At 48.8% G+C, this 15,906-nt stretch overlaps 1 protein-coding gene across 3 annotated transcripts; it reads left to right on the forward strand.

The window, feature by feature from the left end:
* The first annotated feature begins 273 nt into the window (after nt 1-273).
* Nucleotides 274-15,247, forward strand: LOC144048622 (bromodomain-containing protein 3-like). 3 transcript variants are annotated; one of them, XM_077560762.1, is made up of 12 exons: nt 274-435; nt 4,900-5,175; nt 5,976-6,087; nt 6,176-6,313; nt 6,892-7,042; nt 7,578-7,744; nt 8,881-9,282; nt 10,925-11,053; nt 11,694-11,900; nt 11,994-12,229; nt 12,908-13,218; nt 14,338-15,247. In XM_077560762.1, the coding sequence occupies exons 2-12, from the start codon at nt 5,084-5,086 to the stop codon at nt 14,454-14,456; spliced, it is 2,064 nt and encodes a 687-aa protein (XP_077416888.1). In that variant the 5' UTR covers nt 274-435; nt 4,900-5,083; the 3' UTR covers nt 14,457-15,247. The 3 variants fall into 3 exon arrangements, with proteins under 3 accessions (XP_077416888.1, XP_077416889.1, XP_077416887.1); XM_077560763.1 differs by having other exon boundaries at nt 11,694-11,876; XM_077560761.1 differs by having other exon boundaries at nt 11,694-12,229.
* The last annotated feature ends 659 nt before the right edge of the window (nt 15,248-15,906 follow it).

A 15,906-nucleotide genomic window follows, 5' to 3' on the forward strand; every position in this document is an offset into this window, starting at 1 on the left:
TGTGAAGTGTGAAGGTTGAGAAACGCGTTCCTTCAGATGTTGACAAGTCAAAGACCGCAGCCGTCGCCAGCCGACGTCGTAACGCAGCGCATTGCACGCCGGGAAATGCTGTTCGCCCGCCATACGCCAAAACCAGTGGCCGGCCAATCCCGACAACGCGGCGTTCCCTTCAACCAATCGCGGCACTCCACAAATTCCCCTTGGTCGTCCAATCGTAAATGCCAATAGCTCGGCAAGCGCTCGGCCAATCGCGATGCCTCGTCTAGGCGGCCAGCCAATCGGGGGACAACAACAGCAATGACGCGACTAGTCACTACGGCTGCGCGGAGAAGAGACAGCTGATAACTCATCTATTATGCTACTTGGCTAAATCCAAATCATCTCGCAAAGTGAGCGGAGGCCGCCGTTGGACTCGCCGGAGGACCGAAGCCCAAAGTAAACACGTCCGCGCGCACCGTGAACGTTCGGCTCGGCGGCCGCTCGGGCTCGGCTCGGCCGCAAAGTGTCGCTTCGTGTCGGGGGGCTGCCCGGCCGCTCGGCGCCCTCAGACAAAGCTCGGCTAACATGCTAACGCGCTAATTAGCCCCGCCAGCGGCCAACGCGAGCGAGTGCAAATGTTGCGTTTCGCCGCCTTCCGCGGCCGACTCGAAGCGCGCGCCTCCTTCGGTCCGCCAGCGCACGCCTCGAAAGGGCGCAGGCGACGTGACGAACGCTCGCTGCTTTTCTCTTGTGTCGCTAGCTCGCTTAGCCGCTCTTGAGCGTCGGCTTGCCCGCCATCTTTTTCCAGCCAGCCAGCGAGCGTCGCGCTCGGCTGCTGCGAGAAAATGTGCGAGCCCGCGAGCGCCTTTCATCGCGGGGCCACGTTTGCGCTGACGACGCCCCACGAAAAAAGGGCTTCGCGTGCGGGGAAAGGCGCCCGCCGGGCTTGTTGCGGGGACTCGCCGACGAGTCGGCCGTTAGCTTGTGCGTTAGCCGCCGTCTGCATCTGCAAGCCGCCAAGCCAGGCCAGTTCACTTTTTGCTTTGGCTTTTTCGCCCCCCCTCCCCGCACGCTGCCGTTCACTCGTTGCGCTTTTGGGGAGCTTGCAAAAGGTCGCGAAAGGCGTTTTTCTTTTCTTTTTCGAGCAGTCCGATTAAAAACAATCGAATCAAATATTGCACAAGGTCCAAGTTTACGTCCGCCGATGCGCCGTTCAAAGACTTGGCGAGCTCAATGAAAGTTTGAGCATTACTTTTAAGACGCATATTTGCTTCTTGCTGCCACACCAGCAAGAAAAGAAAAAGAACAAGTTGAGTACGTCCATCACCATTCCACGTTTTAACATGCCAAGTTTCACATTTCAACCTGGTCAATTTCGCATTTCAACGCGATCAATGTTTCACGGGAAAAACGTCAGAAATTTGAATTGTGCGTAAGACAAAACCAAAGAATTTCTTTTGGTTCTGGTGACTGTCCGAGCCCGATGGAGGTAAGCCTTTCTCTTTTTCAAATCTTCCATCTCTTCAAAACATTTGGCCTTTTATTCATGTATTTGTTGACGAGCACTGGAGCTGCTCCGAAAGCGGATTGCATTCACTTGGAGGGGGAAAACTTTTTTGTGTGTGAGTCATTTGTTTTCGTTTTCAGTTTTTCTGAATATTTCTGTCATTAAAAAATGTTCAGAAAAACAAGGGGAAGGAATTATTCAAAACAGAAAAAAAATATTCCAAGAAACAGCTGGTGCTTCTGCTTTTCCCGTGTATTATTTTTTTTAAGTGACTTGTTGCAGACTCGCTAATAGCTGATTTTAAAAAATCTGTAAAACAGAAGAAAAAAACTCGGAAAAAAATCCTCAGAAAAACAGGCAAAAAAATATTTTATAAAACATGAAAAAACGTTCCTGAGAAAACAGAAAAAAAATATTCAGAAAAAACATTTTATAAATCACAGGAAAATATTCTGAAAAACAGAACGAGATTTTAAAAACACGGAAAAATGACACCGAAAATTACAAAAACGAAATGCTCAAAAAACAAAGGAAAAAACAGATTTTTTTTTTTTTTTCAAGTGAATGCAATCCGCTTGCGTAAAAAACTGATTTCCATATTAAGTCAAGATGTTGCTTTGGACTAGCAACGTGACAAGAGTTCCCAAAATTGAAAGAAAAAAAAAAAGTCTTTGTCAAAATGGTTGGAACGGCTTTGGACGACCAAAAAAAGAGTTTTGAAGAGAAGCTTCTGCGGTCATGGAAAAAAAAAACAATGGGCATTTTTTGTGTTGTGTGTTTTTGGGAGATGTTTTGGTGTGAATATCACTTCTAAGAATTATTATTATTATTATTATTTTTAAATAGCTTCAATTTGGACTGAAATAGTCTTAACTTGATGACTTCTCACCGGCTGGCCTGAACTTTTTGGTTGTGTTTTGTTATTCTCCGATTGGCTGTCAAGTTTCAGTTGCGATTATCCGCCAGTAAGCTCGTACCAAATGAAAATTCCTCCACGTTCTCCGAGTGGGCGGCTCAACATGAACGTGACGTTTCAAACGGCAGCAAAAAAAAGTCGTCCTAAAACGATTGAGAAGCGTCAACTAGCTGGCTACGCTTTTCTTTTTTGTGTGTACGTGAATATCTTGTTGCGGAGGACTTGAGCGGCGTTTGATGTGCTCATGCCGCAAAGATGGCGGCCGTTTGTCACGTTGCGCCTTTGTTTTGCAATCTTGTGAATGATTGTTGACTTGCAAGTTTTCACCCAAGCGCTTTAAAGGACTTGTTGTCAGCAAATGGAACGTTTTTTTCTTTCATTTGGGCGAGTACCGATGCCAGCGGCCTCTTCCAATCCTCCAAAATGTCCCTTCCTGTCCAATCCTCCAAAATGTCCCTTCCTGTCCAATCCTCCAAAATGTCCCTTCCTGTCCAATCCTCCAAAATGTCCCTTCCTGTCCAAGCCTCCAAAATGTCCCTTCCTGTCCAATCCTCCAAAATGTCCCTTCCTGTCCTACCCGAACAAGATGAGCCGTAATATTTGGAGGACTTTGGAATTGGGTTTTACTGCTGGCCAGGCCAACCTGTACCAACGGAGATTGCCCACAATTCTTGACAGCGGCAATATTGCAAGCAACGGGGCACTGATGTCGCTGTCAGGCTACGCAAACGTGCTCAAGACGAGGGCCGGGTTCAGAAAATCCATATATCCGTATCCAATCCATATTCCTTTTCATAGCCCAATATCCATTCATAAAAACCATGAATCGATACTTCGTCCCTTCTCGCGTCACATGGGAATTGATTTGACAAAAAAGTCCATTTATTGACATAGTGCTGTGGTTGTAATCCATTTCAATGATTATTTATTGTTTTGATCAGGTCATGTTCAATAAAACATATGTGATACATGTAACTGCATCGGATTCCATTTTAAATGTAAATATTCGGGGGGGGGGTCATACTAATGCACAAAGTAAGAGCAAGAAATTTCTACTATTTTTACAGCATTGCTACTTCTGAGAAAATCTTCCATATACATTTCAAATTGGTACTGCATGAAATCCTGACCCGAATGGAAAATCAATATGAATCATGAATGGAATCGCAGCCTTCCAAGTCGAATTGAATCGATTTAGAAAATCTGAATCGATACCCAACCAGTCATTTTATCGAAATACTAATCAAAGTTTTTGGGTCACGCGAATAGTGAACAAATATCCATTCCAAGCGAACAATTTCAGATCAGAATGTTATTGTTGTCTGAACATTTTTGCAAATGTGTTATTTGTGAATAAATGAAACCTTCAATTAAATAAATGTGTATGTGGGTGGGGGGTGGGGGTTGTAGGGGTGCACCAATCATTTAGAAAGTGCTGACGTCAATAACTGATAAGTAAGCCGATAATTGTTTGCTAATCAACTTGAATGCAAATCTATTTTGGAGTCTTACTTCCCAAAACAAAACAGTCATGTTTTCAAAATGCAACAAATGTGACATTTTGTGGCGATGCAGTCAAGAAAGCTTGCATGTCTTGTAGCCATCATTCATCTTCTGTCAACAGTTATGACCTCACAAATATGACACACTTGTAGAGGAAAGGGGAAAGGTCACAACAACAACAGAGGGACCAACGTGCCATGCCCATTATTATCGGCCATAATATAATAAAATAAGGATTAGGGCTGTGCCAAAAAATGGATTCTCATAAGAATTGCGGTTTTCAGTTTCAGAATCCATTTAAAATGTCCCTAAATATTTTTTTTAAAATGATTTGATACGGCCTTGCCCTTTGTTTGTGTGTGCCTTAATTGGGAGTGCTGTTCTGTTGTGCACGACTTGGTCACTAGGGGCAGTGTGGTTTTGCACGTTCTGATACATCGTTGCGTTGTAGCCACATTAGAGAGTAGAAGGAAAAAGTCACCATCAAGTTATTCTAATAAAAGTTGATTTTTTGCAGCGTAGGAAGAGCAGATGCCGGCAATAATGTTAACGTGTTCTCTAAACATTCCTCAAGCGTTTTGTATGAATGGCCGTTAATAAAACGGCCGCTCATGAGCACGAGCAAGTCAGACTGGAGGAGATCATGACGATCCTTTGCTTTCTATAAATTGAAGCAGAAATCGTTGTCAATCTAATCATTCTGAATCGAAAATTGATTCTGAATTGAAAATTGATTCTGAATCCAATCACAGACCTGAAAATCTGAATGGAATCCAATAGTGTAAACAGTCAAAGAGTCCCACCCCGATATGAATACGTTTTTGGGAGCAAATGACTTCATATCTTTACATGATCATTTCGATCTATTTTATTAGCCGTTATTTTGACACATTTTGTGTGTGTGAGAAATTTTCGTTCAACAAGTTGTTGAAGTGGCAAAATGGTTTGTGGTGTGTTGTTGACTAACGTGCGTGACGTTGGTGTGTTTTGTCAGCTCGTACGATGGGAGTTTGTCTGGTGGAGGGAAACGTCCAGCTGAAGGAGCACCGCAACTGACAAAACTCGCACCCAGGCTCGCACCCTTGCTCGCTCGCACCCCAGAGGGCCTTTTCCCAATTCCCCCCCTGCGGTCAGACGCTGCATCCCCACGCCGCATTAGCGCGCGGCCGCCGTCCAGCATGTCGGACGCCCCCGAGGCTGCCCCCCCCAGCCCCCCCACCCTCACCAACCCGCCGCCGCCGGAGGTCACCAACGCCACCAAACCCGGCAGGTAAGCCCGCCTGCAGGAAGTCGCCGGCAGGTCACGTCTTGGATGTTTGACGAGTGCTGTCACTAACCACCATTTTTAGAATCCATTCATCTGATTATTTCAAATTGATTCATCGACTAATCAGATTCGTTTTAATTTTGCATGGAAGTGTTTTCCCCCCAAAAAATTTTCCCCGATTACTGTTTCTTAAACAGTGATTGGTGTTTATTTCATACTTCATATTCGTATAGTGATTGAAAAAAAGAAGGGGGGGATGTTGTACTCTGTTACTGGTTCGCTCATTGTTTTCCAAACAGATGTTTGCAAATGTCTTATTTTGATTCAACACAGAAGATAATCCTTCTTCTTTTATGAAGGACGACAGAAATAAGTCAACAATTGCGCTTGATATGCTGAAATTTTGGCTCCAAACGATGATTAAAATAGTTGTTGATTAATTTGATAACACAGTCCTTGTCGATAAATCGATGAATTTGGACGGCTCGATATTTGACCTTGATGACGGTCGCCATGTCAGAAGCCGTCGACCAATACGAGCCCGTGACAACGGTGCAATCGGGTGGGTTGGCGTCCAATTGGAGCCAGCCAGCGCCTGCATTTCAACTTTTTTGCCATTTTTCACGGGACAAGTGAAGCAAAGTCCCGCACTCGATTCCCACATGATGAAAGTCTGTTGCCAATAGCGAGCTTGCGGAGGCCAATCATCGGCCTCCTGCTTGGCGTCATTGGCTGTGGCGTGCGTGTGAAGGCAGAGCAGTCATGTGATGTGCGTGCGTGCGTGCGTGCGTGCGTGCGAGCAGGAAGACCAACCAGCTGCAGTACATGCAGAACGTGGTGGTGAAGACGCTGTGGAAGCATCAGTTCGCGTGGCCGTTCTACCAGCCCGTGGACGCCATCAAGTTGTGCCTGGCGGTGAGTGGATGACGCACACCTGCACGCATCAAGGGGAGGAGCCTGGGCTGAGCGCGCGCGCGCGCGCGTGTGTGTGTGTGTTGCTTAGGACTACCACAAGGTGATCAAGAACCCGATGGACATGGGCACCATCAAGAAGCGTCTGGAGAACAACTACTACTGGAGCGCCAGCGAGGCCATGCAGGACTTCAACACAATGTTCACCAACTGCTACATCTACAACAAGGTCAGTGTGCAAAAGACGCCATGTTGAACCCCAGCCCTGGCTTTCTTTTTTACCAACAGCGTCAATTAGTTTTTCTAAAGTACAAAATGCAATCTCCGTCTTTATAAAGTCACAAACGTAGGATTTATTTTTTTTTGACCATCACATGTTGATGTCGTCTTTGTGTCGGTCGCAGCTCGGGGTCGAGACGCTCATTCGGTAAGCGCAAGGTCGGCTGTTGGATCCCCGCTCGCCCCGAGTCACATGTCGTCATGCCCTTGGGCAAGGCCCTTGGGCAAGGCACTTGACGCACACTGCTGTATGGAAGGTGCGACTGTTTGGCCATGGTGGGGGGGGCCGTAGGCGCACACCGGCAGCCACGTCTCCTTCCGTTAGCCTGCCCCGGCGCAGCTGCGGCTACTTCAGTAGCTAACCGCCACCGCAGTGTGAATGTGTGAGCGCGTGAATAATGTAACCGCTGTCAAGCGTCTTTGAGTGTCCACAAAAATCGAATGCATTATCAACATTGGAGCCTTTTTTTTTTCTATGCTTGTGCTTGACTTTTTTTTTTTTTTTTTTGTGTGTGCGCGCGTGCGCAGCCCACAGACGACATCGTGCTGATGGCGCAGGCGCTGGAGAAGATCTTCCTGCAGAAGGTGGCCCAGATGCCGCAGGAGGAAGTGGCCCTGCTGCCGCCCGCCCCCAAAGGCAAGAACAAGAGCAAACAGCTTCCGGCTGCCGCCACCACAGGTGAGGGCGGCCTGGGACCCGACAGGACCTCCGCCTGCCCACAGTTTGTCCACAGCCGGCGACAAAAGTCCACTTTGTGTTGCGTGAAAGTCACAAAAGTAAGAGTAAGAAAAGTCAGCAATCAGAATAAGAAATGACTTTGGAAGAGAATTCGGAACGCGCCTGGACAAAAAGTCAGGACGAGCTTTTCAGGCCATCGGCGCAAGGAAAGAAAAGCGTTAGAGCGCCGATCCAAACCGGTGTCGGAGTGCGCGTGCCGTGAAGAAGAAAACTCACAAATGTTTGCTTGTGAATATTGTCCCCGCCCACTAAAACAAAATCTGTATTCATACATGGCCCTAATTTTCACCAACGATTCTGACCGTGATGCTGAATTATGGATGCCGTCTTCTACCACATGCGCGACTTAATTTCTCTCACAGGATGAATGGATTGTATGAAGGCTTGAGCTTCCTGGAGTACTCGAGTATACTCAAGTACAGCACAAGAGTGAGCGTATTCGACTGCTGATAGTGTTTTGTTGTGTGCGTGTCAGTGAGCCAGCAGGCGGAGTCTTCGGCGTCGCCCCCCTCGTCCTACCCCTCCCCCTCCCAGACGGCCGTCATTTCCACCACGCCCACAAGTGTCCAAGCCACGCCTCCCGCGCCCACGCCGCCGCAGCCGCCGGCCACCATGATGCCGTCCGCGCAGCCCGTCGTCAAGGTAAGCTGCAGTGGCGCTGAGCCCGCCCCTCAAATGCGCACGCCGCTGTCCTGCAAGGTCATTGGCTGGATTTGAGGCAAAAGGAACGCCCTCAACTTCCACAAGCCACAATCCAATTGGTTAGTGGTTAGCGCTTAGTGGTTAGCGCTTAGTGGTTAGCGCTTAGTGATTAGCGCTTAGCGCTGCCGCTTAGCAGTTAGCGCTGAGCTAGTTTGTTACGGGAGGCCACCATTTTTAAAGGCCTTTTTGGTATCTTTGGGATTTCTTGTAATTGATCGTTCACATGAAATCAAAAAGTCTTTTCTTACACTTAGGAAAGGCTTGACGTCTTGCACATTTGAATTTATATTCCCAGTTATTGAATTAGAATGATGACAATGTTTTCATCTCATCCTTGCTAACGTTAATGTTTAAAGTGTTGATAATGTTTTACTTTCGTGAAAAAACTCAAGCATTTAATCAGTTAATTTGATGTTGGTGGAGTTTTTGTTCGATATCAGCGAACATCCATGTTTACTACTTTTCAGAGTGCATTGTGGGTCATTTTGAGTTCCTACAAAATGGCGCGACCCCTGAGTGGCGGCCACATTCGTTCACAGCCACGATGTTAAACAAGTGGCGTGCGTTACTTGACTTGACTCGTGTGTTGCTGAGCAAAAACGGAGCGGCGGCGGCGGCCACCAAATTTCCAATCATGTTGTCACCAGTCGTTTGCTGGAACGCGATGTGCGGCGGCGGCGGCGGCGGCTAACACCGTGTATTATATTTGCACTTGTGGCTATCAAATTCTCTGCCCTCATTTTTGGGTTTGCTTTTAACTCATTTGCTCCCAAAAGCGTATAAATACGTTCCATATGAAACGTTTAGTATTTCTATGTTTTTTTATGCTAGAGCAGGGGTGCTCAAGTTGGGTCCCGGAGAGCCCTTATCCAGCCTGTTTTCCATCTTTCTCTCTACTAACACACCTGATTCATGATCAGGCTTCTCATTCGATTCAGCTGTGCCGCAGGAGGGAAACATGGCAAACGGGCTGGATAACCGGGCTGGAGCACCCCTGTAGGGGGCGCTGCGATACACAGCTTTGCAAATGAGCAGCCGTGATAAAGATGTAAGAATCCTCTTTGGTGTGCCAACAGAAGAAGGGCGTGAAGAGGAAAGCCGACACCACCACGCCCACCACGTCGGCCATTTCGGCGGGCCGCGCCGACTCGCCCGGCGCGCAGGACGTCAAACCGGCCAAGCTGGCCTCGGTCCGACGGGAGGCCGCCGCCCGCCCCGCCAAAGCGCGGCGGGAGGCCAGCGAGGAGCCGGCGGCCGGCGACGTCGGCGGCAGCGTGGCTGCCGGCGGCGGCGTCGGCAGGAAGGCGGGAAAGCTGGGAGAGCAGATGAAACACTGCGACGCCATCTTGAAGGAGATGCTGTCCAAAAAGCACGCCGCCTACGCGTGGCCCTTCTACAAGCCCGTGGACGCCGAGGCCCTCGAGCTGCACGACTACCACGACATCATCAAGCACCCCATGGACCTCAGCACCGTCAGGGTAACCGCCGCCGCCCGCGTCGCATTCATCGTCATCGTCATCATCATCGTCTTTCCACTCGTGCGTTCGGCCAATCGTCGTGTTCTAAATCATGTTGAAGTCGCTGCTATGGAAGGAACCTTTGAACAAGTGGCAACACTCCAGACCCGCGGGACCAAAACCGGGCGGGCGCTGCAGCAGTCTGCGGCTCCGGGGACACGTTTGGCCCTCGTTTGGCCCTTGTTGGCCCTTGTTGGCCCTCGTTTGGCCCTTGTTTGGCCCTCGGTTGGCCCTCGTTTTGCCCTTGTTTTGCCCTTGTTTGGCCCTTGTTGGCCCTCGTTTGGCCCTCGTTTGGCCCTCGTTTGGCCCTCGTTTGGCCCTCGTTTGGCCCTCGTTTGGCCCTCGTTTGGCCCTTGTTGGCCCTCGTTTGGCCCTCGGTTGGCCCTCGTTTGGCCCTCGGTTGGCCCTCGGTTGGCCCTCTCGTCTCCGAGCCATCGCTAAAATCCAAAATCTATACATTCGCATTAATTTGTATGTTTGCGAGATGAAATATTTATACATTTATAAATTCATGGTTGTCATCCAAATTGGATAATTAAAGAAATGACATCACGTGATTGGTGGTTACGTGAGCCCCGAGCACCTGTGATGTCATTTTCTGTCAGCAACAGGTGGCAAAATGGCCGCCCCCGCAGCTGGATGGCGAGACAAAAACGTTTGCTTCATTCACTTTGTACAAGCACAATATTTGAATATTAATCAAATGGAAAGTTCATATTATTGTACGCAAGGTTTTTGCCTGGACTTTGCTTGCGAGGTGTGCGAGCAAACGTAGCGAGCGAGTGGCCATTTTGTCAAGGTAGCAAACCTTCGACACGTACTCGGAAACGTACGGCAGCACATTTGCATTCACTTAATAATAATTGGGGGGGGGCATTGCTTTGTTTTTTCCAGTAATTTGTTTTCATTTCAGTTTTACTGAGAAAAATTTTGTTCTCTCGTGAAAAAAAATATTTAGAAAAACGGGAGTTGGTGTTTCTGTTTTTCGGTGCTTTTTTTTTTACCTCTGAACTCCAGGTGACCTGTTGCAGACTCGCTAATAGCAGTTAAAATAAAATATTCAGAAAAACAAGGGAAAATCTATTTGTTTTAAAACTGAAAAAAATACTCGTTAAAACAGAACAAAAATATTCAGAAAAAACAGAAAATCCAAAAATACTCCAAAAAACAAAGCTCCCCTCAAAAAATGGTCAGAAAAACAGGATCTTTTTTTTTCAAGTTAATGCAATACGCTTCGGTATTAATGTCCTTGTTTGCCAGCCAGGATCAAATACAAAATGTCTTTGACGGAAACAAATGAGGACGCGAAATCCGGAAAAAGGCAAAAGTGATGAAGGTGCGAACAGTCGAATCATGCGGGCGTGGCGGGAATTGCCACATGAGAGGAAGCGGTTGTTTGTTGCACGTGAAATATTGAAACAATTTGAAATCTTTATTGACAACAAACGGCGCATGTTTACAAACGTACGACACGACGAAGGGATGAAATCGCAATCATGCCATGAGCGCCTTATTGCCGTTGTGGGTGCGTGCACGGCAATTGAGCAGCTTGAGTGTGTTTTGTTGTTGTTGCTACTGTGGAATTTGTGTGCTTTTGTTTCAGAAAAAGATGGACAAAGGCGAGTACTGCGACCCTCAGAGTTTTGCCACCGACGTGCGGTTAATGTTCTCCAACTGCTACAAGTACAACCCCCCCGATCACGAGGTGGTGGCCATGGCGCGCAAGCTGCAGGTACGTCCCGGCGCCGCCTTTCACCCGCTTGCCCTCCTCGCCGTCTGCCAGTCAGGCCCAGTCAAGTGTCAAAACGAATGTTTGAGAGAAAGAAATTGATCCTGTGTGAAGCTCGAGCGCTTTCCGCTCTTGCTCAACGACAGCAACTTTCACCTGCATCAAGCAGAACATTGAAAAGAGATACAATGCTGCCATCTGCTGGCCGTTGAGAAAAAAAAACGTAGTATACGTCAATTAACGTTTTTGGCGGCATTCATTTGGATTTTAGTAAACGTCATTAAACGTTTTTGGCAGTAAAAGAGTTAAAAAAAATTCCCATAACCAAATACTTCCGAATTCTGCGAGAGTCATTGTAAGGAGACCAGAGGAAGGATCAAAGAAAAGAAAGCTGCAACAAAGCAAGTGAAATCCAGCAGCTACAACCCACACAGTTACCAAAGCAGAATCTTTCACCAACCCCAGAAGCGTCTCAATTCCAACTGAGACCTCAAGAGACCAGAGGAAAGACTGAAGAAATTCGATTTTTTTTTTACACGCGTAGAATAAAAAAATGAGGAGGGGGGGGGTTCAGATCTGCTGGTTGGCTTTGTGTTTCTCGTGGCCGTTTGGCATGTGATGGCAGCCGTCGGTCTTCCGCCAGGACGTGTTCGAGATGCGTTTCGCCAAGATCCCCGACGAAGGCGTGGAGGCGTCGGCGCCGTCCACAACGCCATTGGTTAGTAAAAGCACGGCCTCGTCCGACAGCAGCAACAACTCCTCCTCAGACGAGTCGTCCGACTCGGAGGAGGAGCGCGCCACGCGATTGGCTGAGCTACAGGAGCAGGTTGGTGCTGCCGGCCAATCCCAGGTCAAGAACATTCTACTTGTCTCCTCCTCCTCGAGCCATCGCGCGTTTGGGTGGGTCCGCTCGCCGCGGACGCTAACGAGCTTTTCCCTCCAGCTGAAGGCTGTGCACGAGCAGCTGGCCGTCCTGTCGCAGGCGCCCGTCAGCAAGCCCAAGAAGAAGAAGGAGAAGAAGGACAAGGACAAGAAGAAGGACAAGGCCGCCGACAAGGTCGCCGCCAAGGCCAAGCCCGACGACGACAAGAAGCCCAAGGCCGCCGCCCAGCAGCCCAAGGCCGCCAATCAGAAGAAGGCGCCGGCGCGCAAAGCCAACAGCACCGTCACCGCCGCCAGGTGAGACAGCGCTTTCGTTGATTCGCTGCGAAAGACTTGACTCTTTTTTTTTTTTTTTTTTGCTGGATTCTTTTTTTTTGCATGTTACACTTTTTTGTTCTAGCATCAAATCGAGCTGAATACTTGACATCATTTGATAAAAAGATTAGTGGCGATTGAGCGGATTGAATTTTGGACATTAGCCAAGCGTGTTTATGGATCACATGTGCAGTGGCCCCGCCCACCGCGGTGCCCCCAGTTGTTATCCTGTCGGCTGTGGCGGATATGTGAAGCGCGGCGCCGCTGACGTTTTGTTGGGAGCCTTCCGCAGCCATGCCGGCAAGACTCCCAAATAGCCGGCAGATGATTTCCACCAATCGGGATCGCTGGGAAGGTCAGCCGGCCTCCACTGAAGGAACCCATTGACCAGCTCTTGAAGGGTCAAGTTGTTTTGAAGGCCTTTGAAAGGTCACCAACATTCACAATTTCAAACTTGTTGTAAAATGCCGCTCTTCATTTTTCACATCTTTCCGGCACAATTTTGCTCCCAAAATCCTTTCGATAGCATTCCTAGCTTTTTTTTTCTTTTTTCTTTCTCGATAGCATTCCTAGCCAATCAGGACCGTCGCTCTCCATTTGTTTCCAGCTCGATGACTCCCACCCGCACAATAAAAATGGTATTCTGGCTCCGTCCCCCAGGCAAGCCAAGAAGGGCGCCAAGGCGGCGGGCGGCGCCGGCTCGGCCAACGGCGACGACGGCGGCGGCGACGAGTCGTCTTCTCTGCCCATGTCATACGACGAGAAACGCCAGCTGAGTCTGGACATCAACCGCCTGCCCGGAGAGAAGCTGGGCCGCGTGGTGCACATCATCCAGTCCAGGGAACCTTCCCTGAGGGACTCCAACCCCGACGAGATCGAGATCGACTTTGAGACCCTCAAGCCGTCCACGCTCCGAGAACTGGAGCGCTACGTCAAATCGTGCCTGCAGAAGAAGCAGAGGAAGCTCATGCGTGAGTCGCACAAACACATCCGACATCGTCATGACAAGCGAGCGGCGCTAAGGCTCGGTCACGCCCACTTTCTGTCTTGGCCGGAGAGTCCGCAAGAAACGATTCTCGTTCAAGTCGTCGTCTGTGGCGCCCTCGCAGATATCCGTTTTTCCAAAGATGGATTTTCTCGGCCCGCTCCAAACTCAAAATGGCGTCACGTTGCACTTTCACGTTTGATGAGCGCTTGACAAATTCCGTCCGTAGGATGAAAAGCAAACGGAGGCCATTTGTTTTCCTGACGCTTACCGACCGAGTCTGCTGATGTTTTGCGTTGCGAGAGGAAAAATGGCGCACTCTGCTGGCAGCTCGCGTACTTGCACTTGAAACTCGTCTGCAATAAGAAGGGAAAAAGTACAACACGGGAATCGTTTCATCAACAGTGCACGTTTGTGTTCTCCATTTCCCGCGGCCAACGTCTCATTCGCTTACGCACGCATGCGCTAAATTTGAAAAGGTTCCGTGAGAGAACAAAAGGAAAAGGATCCGTTCTTTGCTATCCTCATGAGCGAGGATTGCTTCCTTCCGCGTTTGGAGCCACGGAAACAACGTTGACTCCAATCTATTGCGCAACATTTTCCACCCGCGACTATGTTGCATTTCGCCAACGCGACCGATTCGATTGCTCAGGTCTGAACGGTGACTCTTGATGTTTACGGCGGAGCAGAGTTGAAACGCTCGCTAACCCGACACACTCCACAAGTACTAACACTTTGGAGTTATGTGGCTTGATCATCAATCATGTGGTCAAAATATGGCGATGGGAGACGTGACAATCATCCCTTGGTGTGGGACGAGATGTCTCGTCTCCCACCGCCATCTTCATTTTGTTCCAGGTCAAAGGTGCAAAATAGCCTTCGTGTCGTCTTCATAATAAGTTGAAAATTCATGCGAGTCGTTTGTGAAGAGAAGCGTAAAGGGGCGGAGCTGGTCGATACGCCCATTTTGAAACATTCAAACCCCGGGCCGCCGTCTCTGGTCCAAAGCGAAGTGCCTTTGGACGCTTGGAGTGTTGTGGGTCGCGCTCGCAGAGAGCGGCGGCGGCCATGTCGGGAATCATCCTTTGTTTTCTTTCCTTTCCAGAGAAGCAGGCTGGAGGCGGGGCCTCGGGAGGCGGGGCTAGTCGTTTGAGTGGCAGCTCGTCTTCCTCGTCTGACGACAGCTCATCGACAGGAACGTCCTCTTCCTCAGACACAGACTGAACACACACACACACGCGCACACACACCATGAACTTGTTACACACACGTATATAAATATATAAATATATACACTCAAGTACACACACACACACACACACAACCTGATGTATGTACATAAGCTGAGCTGTTTTTTAGCAACTAGTCTTTGTTTTTTGTTTTTTAATTTTGTTGTTTGTGGAGGAAAAGAAAAAGTCAAGACGTTTGACTTTTGCGTGGCAAATTATGTGCAGGCCTCCCTCGCGGGAATCGAACACACGGCAGTGTTTCCTTGACAGACGCTTCTGGCCAATAAAAAGCCTCGAGATGCCACCTGCCCCGCCCCTTCCACCTACACTACATCGCTCACTTCCGGTCGGGCGCAGCCCCGCAAAAACGCGTCTGCTTGGGAGGAAAAGGTTTTAATCTCTGAAATGTTATGTTCTTAATCCATCTTGGTCCCGCCCCCAGCCGCCGTGGCGACATCACCGATTGGTCGGGCCCGCACCACTTTGTTTTTAGTTGCTCCACCAGTTGATTTTTGTATTTTACTAAGAAAAAGGAAAAGAGTGATTTGATGTGTTTGCATGCACTCCGTCGGGCCGTACGTCAGCACTGTATAGTAGCTTCCTGTATAGTCGCTTCTCGTCAAGTAGCTTCCTGTGTAGTCGCCGTGCTACACGCGTGTGCTACGTGCTAACACACGAGAAGCCAAAAGAAGAAGAAGAGAAAAAAAAGTCGTTTGGTGTAATTACTGATATGGGATCCTTATTTTCTGACTTCCTTTCTTTTCATAAATAAACACGTGAAGTGACCTTCGCCTGGCTGACTCCGCCCTCATTGGCCTGCTGCTAGCGCGAACACGCTAACGTGCGCAAATTAGCTTTCGAGGACACCGAATCGGTTCAAACGTTGCTGATGTTAGGACGCCAGCTGAAACACTTTTGAGCGTTTTGACGCACGAGGGGACAACATGACGGTGGTGCCATGCCCTGGCGCGTGGGCAAGGAGTGCCACTTTGAGATGTTTGTTGGCTATTTGGTTTCTATTGTGCTTTTCCACCTTGCAAGGCCCCCTTAAAGCGCTTTACATTTCACTACTACTGATGACAGCAGTTGGGAGTATTTTGCTCAAGGGTCACAACGGCATGGAATCAAACCCACAACCTCTGCGAGACGAGCGTTCTACCACTGAGCCACGCCACCCCCAATGTTGAAGGTGACACAAATGCAAAAATGACAACACTGGCAAGGATGGCGTGGCGGCTGGGAAAATGAAGTGGAGCCTTCAGAATGATGATGATGATGATGGTGGTGGTGATGATGGTGGTGGTGATGATGATGATGGTGGTGGTGGTGATGATGATGATGGTGGTGGTGGTGATGATGGTGGTGGTGATGATGATGGTGGTGGTGGTGGTGGACAACAGCGATATATTAATTAGTAAGATTAACGAATGAACAAAACTGAGCTC

Source organism: Vanacampus margaritifer, chromosome 3 (genome assembly GCF_051991255.1).
Source record: "Vanacampus margaritifer isolate UIUO_Vmar chromosome 3, RoL_Vmar_1.0, whole genome shotgun sequence".
NCBI classification, from domain to species: Eukaryota; Metazoa; Chordata; class Actinopteri; order Syngnathiformes; family Syngnathidae; genus Vanacampus; species Vanacampus margaritifer.

Coding starts and splice junctions, on each gene's coding strand:
- LOC144048622 (XM_077560761.1), top strand. CDS start 5,084: ATGTCGGACGCCCCCGAGGCTGCCCCCCCCAGCCCCCCCACCCTCACC. Junction 7,043..7,577: donor TCCGGCTGCCGCCACCACAG/GTGAGGGCGGCC, acceptor TGTGCGTGTCAG/TGAGCCAGCAGGCGGAGTCT. Junction 9,283..10,924: donor TGGACCTCAGCACCGTCAGG/GTAACCGCCGCC, acceptor CTTTTGTTTCAG/AAAAAGATGGACAAAGGCGA.